The sequence below is a fragment of the Myotis myotis genome, unplaced genomic scaffold (assembly GCF_014108235.1).
Source record: "Myotis myotis isolate mMyoMyo1 unplaced genomic scaffold, mMyoMyo1.p scaffold_m19_p_2, whole genome shotgun sequence".
Classification (NCBI taxonomy): domain Eukaryota; kingdom Metazoa; phylum Chordata; class Mammalia; order Chiroptera; family Vespertilionidae; genus Myotis; species Myotis myotis.
In genome coordinates, this window is record NW_023416324.1 from 32,210,636 (window position 1) to 32,223,907 (window position 13,272).

At 35.7% G+C, this 13,272-nt stretch overlaps 1 protein-coding gene across 6 annotated transcripts in view; it reads right to left on the bottom strand.

The window, feature by feature from the left end:
- The window catches only part of SPATA6 (spermatogenesis associated 6), a 56,842-nt gene that overhangs the window by 18,495 nt on the left and 25,075 nt on the right, over nt 1-13,272 (bottom strand). For all 6 annotated transcript variants that reach the window (XM_036350656.1, XM_036350653.1, XM_036350654.1 and 3 more), the window contains 3 exons: nt 10,018-10,098; nt 4,686-4,979; nt 646-733 (listed from right to left, as the gene is read on the bottom strand). In XM_036350656.1, coding sequence (XP_036206549.1) covers nt 646-733; nt 4,686-4,979; nt 10,018-10,098 — 463 coding nt within the window. The remainder of the gene's footprint in view (nt 1-645; nt 734-4,685; nt 4,980-10,017; nt 10,099-13,272) is intronic.

Genomic DNA, 13,272 nt, shown 5'->3' on the forward strand with positions numbered 1-13,272 from the left:
AAGTTTAAAGATATATTCTTATAAACTAAACCTAAAGAATGTTATCTTTTCAGAAACATACATAATAAGTGTTATTTATATGTTATAATGAGAGCTGATATTTATAAGTCCAGTGTGCTAGGGCAGTTTACATGGCAACATTTACCATGTTATCTTCATTCCTTAATAACTAAACTGATTATCGAAGTAGTTAAGGATTTATTAAAGAACTTCCACTTTGTAAGTAAATGGTAGAACAAATATTCAAATATATGTGTAAATGTCTGTCTAAAACCTACAACGAACTCTTTTTACTATGGTATTCCCCAAGGTTAGTAATATATGTTAAGGTGAGAAAAGAGTTCCATAGTCAAATAAATTTAGAAACTGTTGAGCAAAACAAAATCAGGTTATTGTTTTTTTACTAGAAGAATCAGTCTTTAATACATATTTTGTATCTCAAAGAGGGAGATGGTTTATAGCAAGACAGAAATTCTATTAATTTTAGAGAGTACCTATATGGGTGTCCCATAGGTTATAAAAAATAGCACTATGCCATATCATCCAACAATACAGCAATGATTGTTTCTTGTTAACTGTTGCCAAGTGAAGGCTTGACTGTAGCCAAGGCAATAAAGCAATGAAGAGAGAGAACTTGTAGCTTACCATTGTGCAGCCTGGACCATCCATCCCTTTCACAGTCTCTGCTAGAAGACCCAAATAAAGGATCAGCCCTGGGACTTGGGGGGTCGACCTAGAAGAAGGAATTCAATGTAAAAAACAAAACAGAAACAAACCCACAAGAGCTTAAATCTTGTTTCAGTCCTATGACACCAGAAAATCAACTAAAGTACATAGACCACGTATCTTCAGGTTAATGTGGCAGTGACCGTATGGTTCAGCATGTTTCGAAGTCAGAGCATAATTGAGTATTTTATTGTTCATTTTTAAACAAAACTGATATTAAATTCCAGAAATTTTTAATTATATATTTGAGCCTATTTAGAAATGAACAGATATACAGTGGAAATATTCATTACTCCATTGCCTAGTTTGCCAAGTTTAAAAAAACAGGAATCTACTTTGCCACATTTCAAAAACAAGTTTGGTCATTTGCTACTTATCTCTTTAGTACATAGATTTTGAATTCAGTGTCTTGACTTGGCTGTGTTCAGAGCCCAGCATGCTAAGTGCTTTATAGCTTACAGATAGTAACAGTCAATCACATTTTCTAACCAAAAATAAAAAAAAAGTCAGTGATATAAATCTGTGTAAAAAATGACAGCGCTACTCAGGAAAATTAAAAACTCTGAATTAAAGTTCTAAAGAACAATACCAAGACTGTGAGAAGACAACCCATAGGAGAAAATACTTGCAAATTATCTGATATAGTAATATGTAGGCATTAATATGCAGAATATATAAACTTCTACAACTTAATTTAAAAACTCAATTAAAAGTGGGCAAAGGACTTAGACATTTCTCCAAAAAATATAAAAATGAACAATAAGCATATGAAAAAAAATGTTCAATAGCACTAATGGTTAGGGGAATGCAAATTCAAACCACAATGAGATAATATTTCATACCCATTAGGATTACTATTATAAAAAAACAAAACACACATATAAAAAAAAAACAGAAAATAATAAGGGTTTATGATAATGAGGGGAAATTAAAACCCATTTGCATTTTTGGTGAGAATGTAAATTGGTGCAGCTAGTATAGAAAATAGTATGGAGGTACTTTAAAAATTTCAAAATCAAACTATAATATGATCCAGCAATTCCACTTCTGAGTATCTACCCAAAAGATATGAAAGCATGGAATTGAACAGATATCTTGACACTGTGTTCACAGCAGTATTATTCACAATAGCCACTTATATGAGACACCCAAAGTAGTAAAATCCATAAAGACTGAAAGTAGAAATGGCAATTGCCAGAGGCTATGTGGAAAGGGGAGTGGGGAGTCATTGTTAATGGGTACAGAGTTTCAATTTAGCTAGATGAATAAAATTCTGGGGACAGATGGTGGTGGTGGTTATCTAATAATGTAAATGTAGTTAATACCAATACACTGTACACTTAAAAATGTTTAAAATATCCCTGCCAGCACGGCTCAGTGGTTGAAAGTTGACCTATGAACCGGGAGGTCACGGTTTGATTCCCAGTCAGGGAATATGCCTGGGTTGCGGGCTTGATCCCCGGTATAGGGCATGCAGGAGGCAGCCGATCAATGAGTCTCTCTCTCATTATTGATGTTTCTATCTCTCTCTTCCTCTCTTTTCCTCTCTGAAATCAATAAAAATACATTTTTTTAAAAAAAATGGTTAAATAGTACATTATTTATTATTTATATTTTAGCACAATTTTTAAAAATTTAAATGAGGATCAAAAGATAAGCCAGAGAATGAGAAAAAAAATGTACAAATCATACCTGATAAGATTCTAGAATCCTAAATATATAAAGAAAACTTACAAGTGAACAACAAAAAGACAAACAACCTACTTGAAAATGGGCAAAAAACCTGAATAGAAAGTTCTCCAAAGAAAATACACAATTGCTAACAAGCACAGGAAAAGATGCTTAACATCATTAGTCTTTAGGAAAATGCAAATCTCAACCATAATGAGATACTAAACCCCTAGGATAGTTATAATAAAAAGAAAACAAACGGAAAATAACAAGTGTTGTTAAGAATGTGGATAAATTGGAACTCTCATACATTGCTGGTGAGAATGTAAAACCATGTAGAAAACAGTTTGACAATTCCTCAACAAGTTAAACATAGAATTACCTAACGGCTCAGCAATTTCACTACTGGGTATTAAAGCAATTAGGAATTAAAACAGGCATTCAAACAAAAGCATCTGTATAAATGTTCATAAAATCACTGTTCGCACAACCAAAAGGCAAAAGAACACCACCCAAATTCCAATCAACAGATGATAAACAAAATTTGTTATGTATTCATACAATGGGTTATTATTCAGTCATAAAAAGAATCAAGTACTGATACATGCTACAACATGGATGAAAACTCAGTAACACTGTTCTAAATGAAAAAGCTAGGCACAAAATGCCAATATTGTATGAGTCCACCTATATGAAATGGCAGGAAAGGAAAAGCCAGACAGATAAAAGGCAGATTAGTGGTGGCAAGGGACTGGAGGAAGGGAGGAGTGGGAAGTGAATGCTTAATGAGTACAGGGTTTTGGTTTAGGATAATGAAGTTCTGGAACTAGACAGTTGTGACAGCTGCAGAACAATATGAATGTACTTAATGCCACTAAATTATATGCTTTAAAATGACTGAAATGGTAACTCTGCATGTGTTTTACCACAATAGAAAAACACAATTATTCTGCATAAATAAAATCCTATCTGGATAAATGAAAAAGAAAAAAATGCGCTTTAACTCTTTTAGAATGGTGTGCTCATCTGTTTGGGGGCATGCTAATGATTTCTTGAAACTGCTCCATATTCTTTAGGCTATATTTCATACAATATAGCTGTGAACCTCTAATGTCTTTCTTAGAAGTGTTAACATTTTGCATATGCATGTAACCAATTAAAATTTGGTTTGGTTATCAATTTATTAAGTGCTTTTAAAACCATGAATGGCTATGGGAGTGGGGTGGGGAGACATGTCTATATTTACAAATACAACTGGAAAAATCTGATTTCCTATACAATAAGGCAAGCAATTTTCTAACTGTATGCATTTCTTTCTCTTCATTAGAAAGCTGAGGAAAATCACTTTCATAAAAATGTCAAGGTTTATACAAGCCATCTTAGAATTGTTCTATTTTGAACACTAATGTGAAAAGCACAATAGAATAAACATTTTAAGAACGGTTATTTCCCTAATATTTATGTGGCTAACTCCCAAAATATTCCTGGTTTTCTTTGTGCACAGCCACCTAGGATGTCCTTCTTTTTAATTTAATTTACAATTGAGGGCGGATATAAAATTAAAAGCTGCTGAAACTGCCATCAAACAAGCAAGTAAACATTATCTGGATATTGCTGATACACACCACCACACAAAAATCTTATCAGAACTTATAAATTCTAAAGAAATAAGACTAATGTAATAGTAATAGTTTAAACTTAAACCATATGAAAAGCAGGTTTCTGTATAGAAAGATTAGAACTATGCTACCCTTAAGTTAATGCTCTTCACTTTCCAAGGCCTTTCCATCGCCATCAAATAACGATTTGCTTCAAAGATCCATTCATTATATAAGGTTTACCCAGGAGACAGGATTTTAAAGAAAACTTACTTTCCATTATAATTTTTAAAAAGGCTGGGGGAGAATGGGGAGGGGGTCTTCCTTTTCATAAAGACAACTAAGTCCTCTTTTAAAATTCTACTCTGCCATTTTAGTACTAACATCAATTACATCTAAGTTCAGTCAGTACAGTTATTATGCTGTACACAGTATAAGAAGAAAGGAAATGGGTACTTAGAGGATTTAATATGGCATTCATAGTGGAGCTTGATCTTCGTCAGGTTTAAAAACTGACAAAAGAATGTTCTTTTATTCCCAGTTAATGTTCCATTTTAGATTGCTGGGCTAACAATTCAGGAAAGAAAATTATTAACATAGGCTAGAAGTTGAAAGAAGTTTTAAAATAATATTTTTGTGAAAGAACAGATTAGTTCAGTTTCAAATGGAAATGTTTAAGAGAACACATACATGTCTAATCACAAATGGAGGCTTATCTGTTTCTTTTTTGAACTCATAGGGTCCCAGGTTTAAATGGGCCAGCCGCCGCCTGGTGTCTTCAGATAGCTCACACATGCGTCTTTTTGTGTAGGGAGATGGAGAGTGTGATTTTGAAGAAATCGTAGGCTGTTCGTAGTTTTTTGCATTTACACAATATTTACTTCTCTCAGGTGACTTGGATTTTTTCTTTTGAGATCTTAATGTTCTGGTTTGCAGTCTGCCGTGTGATTTTTCAACTGGAGCCGTATGGTAAATATATTTATCCTAAACATAAAAAATAAAAATGAACTTGGGTAGAAGATAGATAAATGTAAATAGATATATATTTTAAAAATAAGTTTATAGCAGTATACTCTATCAAAGCCAATTAGATCAGTCTTTCTTATTTTTGCATATACTGAGGGAAGTCAAACCCAAATTCTCCTAGAAAACTCTTTGTCGAGAAGTCAATAAAGCTTACTATATGAAACTTCCTTCTAAGTTTAACAAGTACTTTATGAAAATGAAAACCAAAAATTTAATCATTTGAAAAATCTAGGAAACAAAGTCAGAATAATTATTTTTCAGTACACTAAAAAAAAAAATTAATGCTAACATTGATTTATTGTTTATAATTAAGTATTTAAGTAATTAGATATATAATTTAAGAGGGTTTACAGTAATGTTAAAAATACACATGTCTAATTTATTATGAGATCTTTATTGAGAAAACAATTAAAATAAGTTTCATTCAGAGTGCTATGATTATAAATATATAGAAGTATACATTTAAAAATCTGAAGAACAGGTTTTCATGAAATGTATTACTTAAATTATACAAGGTGATTAGGATTTTAAGATCTCCACCAAACTATCCTATATAATAAAGAGGTAATGTGCAAATTGACCCTCACTCTGTCAAGCTGTCAAAAGATGGCTGTGCCCACAGTGGAGGCAGGGTTCCCATAGCACAAGATGGCTGCACTCACAGCAGAGGCAGGGTTCCCGTAACGAGCCATAACAAGTGATCAGCAGGGACCTGAGGCTGCGCGCCCCCCCCCCCCTTTATAGAGAAAGGGGAAATAGCAATATTAAAATATTTCCTCTAATTAATTCCCTTTTAATGTGCACAAATTTCATGCACTGGGCCACTAGTAAATTTATAATTCAACTAGAGGCCTGGTGCACAACATTCATGCACTTGGGGGGTTGAGGGGTATCCCTCAGCCTGGCCTGTGCCTTTTACAGTCGGACATCCTTAGCGCTGCTGCAGAGGCAGGAGAGGTTCCTGCCACCACTGCTGCACTCGCCAGCTGTCAGCCTGACTTCTAGCTGAGCAGTGCTCCCACTGTGGGAGCACACTGACCACCAGGGGACAGCTCCTGCGTTAAGCGTCTGCTCCCTGGTTGTCAGTGTGCATCATAGCGACAGGTCATTCTGTGGTTCAATCAATTTGCATATTACCCTTTTATTATATAGGAGGATGACAGATAACTGTACCAACTTAATTCTGGTTCCACATTTGTTATAAAAGTAAAAATGTATAAAAGACATATAAGAAACTTTAATGATTAGCATTCTATCTTTTAAAAAATTAGTTATCAGTCTACATTTTTTTAAATGTGACTCTTTCTAAATTTTTTGCATTATTAAGATAACATTTTATTTAGTCTCTGCTTTATAAATGCATTAAAAGTTGGGTTACAAGTAAATAAGACCTCTTCACTCATTTTCTAGAATTATGAGCTTTCCAATATTAGAAAAAAATGGGCAGTTGAGAATCTTTAATGTCCTCCTAACTTTAATCACTTTAGAAAACCATCAATCCTATCCCACTTTCTACTTTCTTAATCCCCTTCCCTATTTGCTAAAGGTATCTATTCTAAGAAAATAAAATAAAAATGTGAAATAAAAGGGAGAAAAATAAAATATTTTTTAAAAGTAGATAAACAGGAAAAAAATATATTTTCCTAATTGAAAAAATAAGTCCATGAGTTTCATACAAACCAACAGCAACAGATTATTTCTTCATCGTCACTGGCTCTTGGCCCTTCTCCCACCCTGTTCAGTGACTTCGACAAGTAATTCAGAATTTTTCTACCTTATCCCCAGTTCATCTACCTCTATGACATCACACTGACTCACAAAGGCAGGAATGGCAACACATGAAAGGACCTTTAAGGTTTAATAAAATGTTCAAGCAATGAACTTTTCTAAGACCTTGGACTGAGACTTTCTATTTCTCAGCTTTAATTATCTTCTAGTTCTTTGTTTTAGATTTCATCATTATGCAGATCCATTGCATCCCAAACTCTGAAATCCCTTGCTCACCAAAACTTTTTCCTCAACCTACTTCTTTTATTCTCCCTGAATCTGTTACTTGCCCTCTCAACCCTTCAGTCCCTAGACCTCGTTCCCCGAGACCTTCCTACATTTTTAGTACCTCGTACCTCCAGACCCAGATGAGCCCATGATCACCCACTTTATAGCAAAGCTGTAAAGTTCCTACTTATCCACCTCCTATTATACCAAAGCTAAAGTAATTAACCCTACCTTCTTTTTTCATTTTTTTAAATGTTAAGTACTACTAGAGGAAGTTGTAAATAGTGGTATATCTACTATAGATACCTGCTGTCTAAGTCTCCTCACTCCTTAATGCATCCTATTAATGCCAATAAAACTCAACGCAAGTGCTGTTTATACTGCTGACATAATGGCTTGCTCCTTTGGCCAACAGCATAATAGCACATGAGACACAGAGACCTGAAAAATGCTTGCTGTCTTTTACTCCTAAGTACCTTCCTGCCACTATGTGGTAAAACCAAACTGAGCTGAGTTAGTCTACACGATGATAAGAGTCTGTGGCCATTGCCCCAGCTGAAATAAAGCCAATTGCCAACAATGTAAAGTCCCTTCCTGGACCAAAAAGGCAGCCAACTGAGAAAGATGTGAATGAAGCCATTTCAGATCATTCAGCCCTAGCCTAGGCAGTCCAGGCCAAAAGAATCACCAGCCAATCCACAGAACTGTGAGAAACATTGTTTTAAGCCACTAAGTCAGTGTAGCTTTTTACACAGCAAAAGCTAGTTGACATAGCAGATTAACAAACATTAATAAAGCTTCTACTGATATTTAACTAATAATAAATTCTACTTTGCAGTAGGTAAAAAGAATAAGTAGAAAACTAGTTTTATTCCAGAAAATCACAATAATATGCTCTTTTTTTCCAGTAAATCTAATTGGTGACAAAACATCCAATTTGAAAATGTGCCAAAAGAAATAAAGATCCTTATAAACATTGTAAACCTCAATAATCTCAATAATTTTTATGATTTTATGGATTCCTCCCTTAACAATAAAAGTGGTTTGTCTTATTCTTATATCTGAATCCGAAAATGATGCTTTAAAGCTGTTAAAATTTTGTTACTAATATTCACTTTTTTAAAAAAGTAGATTTATTACATTTTCAAATAAGTTCAAATAAGATTACAATTCTGGCTGTTAACATTCATAATTTTAATGTAAATGTACATACTCTTTGGGCCCACCACACAATGTTTTCTATTTTATATTTCAACTATTATCTTCTCATCTCTCCCAATTATCCTAATTAAAATAACCTAGTAACAGCCACAAAATTCATTAATTAAATATTATGTGCCAGGCAAGTTCTTTAATCCTCTAATTTAACCTTTAAAATAGCCTTATGAAAAACCTGAACCCAGATCTGTCTGACACCAAAGCCTATTCTCTTCCATCTCTGTTTGAAGAACAAATGACAAATATTGAAATAGCATGTTAAGACAAGTCTTCCCAAATGTTTATGAGGAAAATGTTAGTTCAGAAGTCCAATGAAGTACTAATGGGGAGAGGAGACTCTGGGGACAGTTTTACATTTCGAAAGGTCTCTTCCACCAAGCTGTACACTTAGAACATATGTACTTTTCTGTGTATATGCTATACTCCAGACAGAAAAAGACTTTTTTAACCACCCTCTAAAATGGCATATCATCTTAATGTGGAGAGAAAGATGTTATCTGAGTCCATGTAAGACATTTCTAACAATTTACAACTTCTAACAAGTCAAAAGCACATCTCTACATTCAGTAAGTATAAATTGTTAGAACTCTAACAACTGTTTCAGCTTGCATTTAAAAAAGGCAAATAACTACAGCCAAACTCTGATGTATTAAATATCTTGCTAAATAAAATATGATCCCTTTGGTAATTTTATAACTATATTTTACCTTTCTTAGCTTAAGTCAGAGTTATCATCTTCAGCAAATCTCTAAAACTGATAATGCAGTAAATTAAGACTCCACTCTTTCCATCGTAGGCCCCGTCCTGCCCTGCTTGAGCCCTCAGGCCTTTATATATCACTGGCTCTTCATCACAGGCTGGTCATTGTAACCTGGCCATAATGCAACCACATATGAGTGATGCCTAGGCAGTAAGAGATAAGCACTGACAAGGTAGCAAGATGACCCTGGTGATTCAAGAAGTTAGACCAGAATGGAATACAAGAGCCGGATAGCTCAGTTTACTAAAGGCAGTTTTCAAAAATATAGAGGATACTTAGGCTGGAGTGTCCAAGGTTCACTTGATCTGATAGTAACAGTAACGTCGCCAAACTGAGCAATAATCCTTAAGGAATTAGAGACACTCAAGAAAACATAACTCACTAAACACCAATATCCCAGCCTGAGACCTCAGTCATATTTGCTAAAAAGGTATCCTTGGAACGTTCTGCAGTAACCTTTATCCTCTGTAAGATTTATAGAAGCCTCCAATTTAGTTCTCGGGGGATGTCTTGATCTCAACATCTTTCTGACAGCCTCATTTCTTGGCATTAAAGAAAGGCCCATAAAGTTGTTGTTTTTAAAAAAAAACAAAAAAAAAAACAAAACAACAACAAAAAAAAAAACATCCTGGCACCATCTATTATGTGTAGCAGACCTTTCACTCTCACATTTATTAAGATGTAGCCAAAGAACATATGTAACATATATGCATAACTCATGGACACAGACGACAATGTGGTGATGGCAAGCGGGAAGGGGTAGCAGGGGGTGGGTGGAGTTGGGCAAAGTTGGGGAGGAGAAACGGGGACATCCATAATAATGTCAAAAATAAAAATAAAGTTAAAAAATGTTTTAAAAAAATGTAACCAAACTGCTAAAATCTATGATAATTGTTTTACCTAAACTAAAGATTCACCAAAAAAAGTGAAAACAGCTGCAGTAAAATAATAATAATACTGTTTGCCAAATGCCCATAAATATGAACAAATAAATTAAGCCATTAAATACTTTAAGTGACTAACCTGAGTTCGGCACTTCCTTGAACTTATCAGACATTCAGTAATCACTGAGGTTGTAGAAAATTCCAGCTTTGGAGCAATTCCCTGAGGGGGGAAAGAAGTATTTTTAGACATTTCAATGTTTTGTTGTTGCTGTTAATCCTGACCTGAGGATATTTTTCCATTGATTTTTAGAGAGAGTAGAAGGGAGGGAGAAAGAGAGAAAGAAACATCAATGTCAGAGAGACACATCGATTAGTTGACTCCTGTACATCCCCTGACCAGGGCCAGGGATCGAGCCTGCAACCTAGGTAAGTGCCCCTGACTGGAATTGAACCTGAGACCCTTCAATCTAGACTGACACTCTATCCACAGCCAAACCTGCTAGGGGCTAGACATTTCAATTTTTTATAAAAAGATATTAGTGATGAAAATATGACCTAAAGTAACAGACACTTGTCAAGTTTCAGAGGATTCATTGGCACTTCCGAATGAAGATAAAGACAACATAGTGATGCTAACTGTTAGCTGGAAGCAGTTTCACTGTCTGTGATTCACTTACAAGTTGATTATATTACTTTTATGAAATAAATGATACACTTTTTTATTTTTAAGTATTTCCCTATCAAATTTCTTTAAAGATTTTTAAACTATGATGCAATATTAAAGTCACAGATACATGAAAATACTTAATGGATTTTAGCTCTTTTTATTTTACAACTAAAATCATATCTAACTACAGAAATAAGAAATACTTTGGCTAGTCTCTTCATGTTAAAAAAAAAAAAATCATAGCTCCTGGCTATGCAGTTGTCGAAAATAAGAAGAGGAATCTATACCGATTCCTCCAACATTTTTTCCCATAATGCATCTTACATTCAGATCTATTCACTTTTTTGAGATAAGTGAAGACAAATGGTGAAATTCAAAGGAACAGTCACAAAGCACCTGAGAAGATATTAGGAAGCACGCAAGTTATGCCTTCGCCAAAACATTCAAAGATATTTTCTGTTCTCAGTGCAGCTTCTCTCTAATATAGATAGAAGTCAGAAATTGATCAAAGGTGCCTACATTTGTCCTCTACAAAACCAGCCTTGGACCTACTAAGTTTGAAGTTTCAAACATCACACACGCTACAGAAAAACAATTCTGACTTGCCTAAAAATTAAGTGAACGATTGTTTTTCTGCAAACATATCTATTATTAATAATATCCATTATGTTTCTTTGTTATCTATTACTGATAACATATTGCTTAGCACTTTAAAACATCAGTAAGCACTTACCACCTCACATAGTTTCTATGGGGCAGGATTGTGTAAGATGCTGAACTGAGTCGTTCTGGCTCAAAATCTCTCGAGATTGCAATCAAGATGTCACGTGGGCTGCAGTCACCTGAAGGCTCTACTGGGACTGGGGGGTTTGCATCTAGAGAAGCTCATTCACAGCTTTGGCTGAAGGCCTCGGTTCTTCTCTAACTTTCAGCAAGGACTCAGCTCCACATCAAACAAACCTCTCCATAGGCTGCTTGAGTGTCCTCCTGACATGGCAGCCAGTTCTCCCAAGACAGTGATCCAAGAGCAAAGCAAGGAGGAAGTCAGGGTCCTTCTGTGATGTGGTCTCAGAAGTATAACACTCATGCTTCTGTCATATTCTACTTGTTAGATTCACTAAGTACAGTGCACAGATAAAGGAGCTAGGCTAACTTTTCAATAGAGGAGTACCGAAACTATGTGGACATGTTTTAAAACCACTATAGTCTGCCCTCGTACCACAAAGTACTTGCATTCCTCTCATGTTTAAACTAAATCCAAAAGGAGGGAGGGAGGGAGGGAGGGAGGGAGAGAGAGAGAGAGAGAGAGAGAGAGAGAGAGAGAGAGAGAGAGAGAGAGAGAGACAAGTCCCAAATCCATAGGGCAGGCTGAAACTCAGGCTAAAGTTGATACCATAAGCCAACCAGCAGGCTGGGAGCTCAGGCAGTGTTTCTATGCTACTGTCTTGAGGCAGGACTCCGTATTCTTCAGGAAACCTCAGTTTTTGCTCTTCAGGCATTCAGTTAATTGGATGAGGTTCACCTACTGGTACATTATCAAGAGCAATCTCCTACACTTAACACATTACAGACCAGTAGTTTTATTGCTAGCTTTACCCAGTGGCCAGGTAAGTTTCTATTGAACGAGCACAGAAAACGTTTTACATAAATGTTAAATGCACGCTTTAAAATTAAATACCCATTGCATTTTGAAGTTATTTATTACATGTTCTTACAAGCGAGTATCTTTTTTTAAATATGATACCTTGTAAAACACTGTGTAATATGAAGTGGAACTAAACAAAGCTGGCAAATTCTCGTGATCCGTCCACAATGTTTTAAAATAAACTGACTGGAAATATTAATAACATCTACAAATATCTTCACAGTAATACCTAGACTACTGTTTGGCCAACAACAGGGTGCCATAACCTAACCAAGTTGATATATAAAATTATCACGCTGTCTCAAATGTCACTCTATGAAGTCTAAATAAGATGCGATTCATTCATTCAATTCAATCAAGAGGCATTTAAGTACCTACTCCCGGCAAAGTATTGTGCTAGGAGTGCTCACAGAACTCAGAATAACAGTTTGCTGTTACCATATAAAGGATATAGATGAACACCTGGATGGAAGATATTTGCAGGGCAAAGTATGTGAGGATACATATCTCCCATGCCATCTCTGGGCACATCACTCTTCCTGCTCCTCTCTCCACATGTTCACCAACCTGGAAGATCTCTGAACCCAATCCTTTTGGGTATTTATGGAGCCTCATTACATAAACATGATTGACTAAATCATTGGCCATTGGTAACTGAACTCAATCTCTAGCCCCTCTAACCGCCCTAGAAGTCTAGGGTGGGGCTGAAAGTTCCAACTCTCTTCCTTAGGTTACCTAAAGGCTTTCTAGAAATCATCTAAGCCCAGCCTGTGTGGCTCAGTGGTTGAGTGTTGACCAATGAAGCAGAAGGTCACGGGTTCAATTCCCTACCAGGGCATGTGCCCAGGGTTGCGGGCTCGATCCCCAGTAGGGGGTGTGCAGGAGACAGCAGATCAATGATTCTCTCATCATCATTGATGTTTCTATCTCTATCCCTCTCCCTTCCTCTCTCTGAAACCAATAAAAATAAATCACCTAGCCCTGACCAGTTTGGTTCAGTGGATAGAGCATCGGCCTGCGGACTCAAGGGTCCCGGGTTCGATTCCAGTCAAGGGCATGTACCTTGGTTGTGGGAACATCCC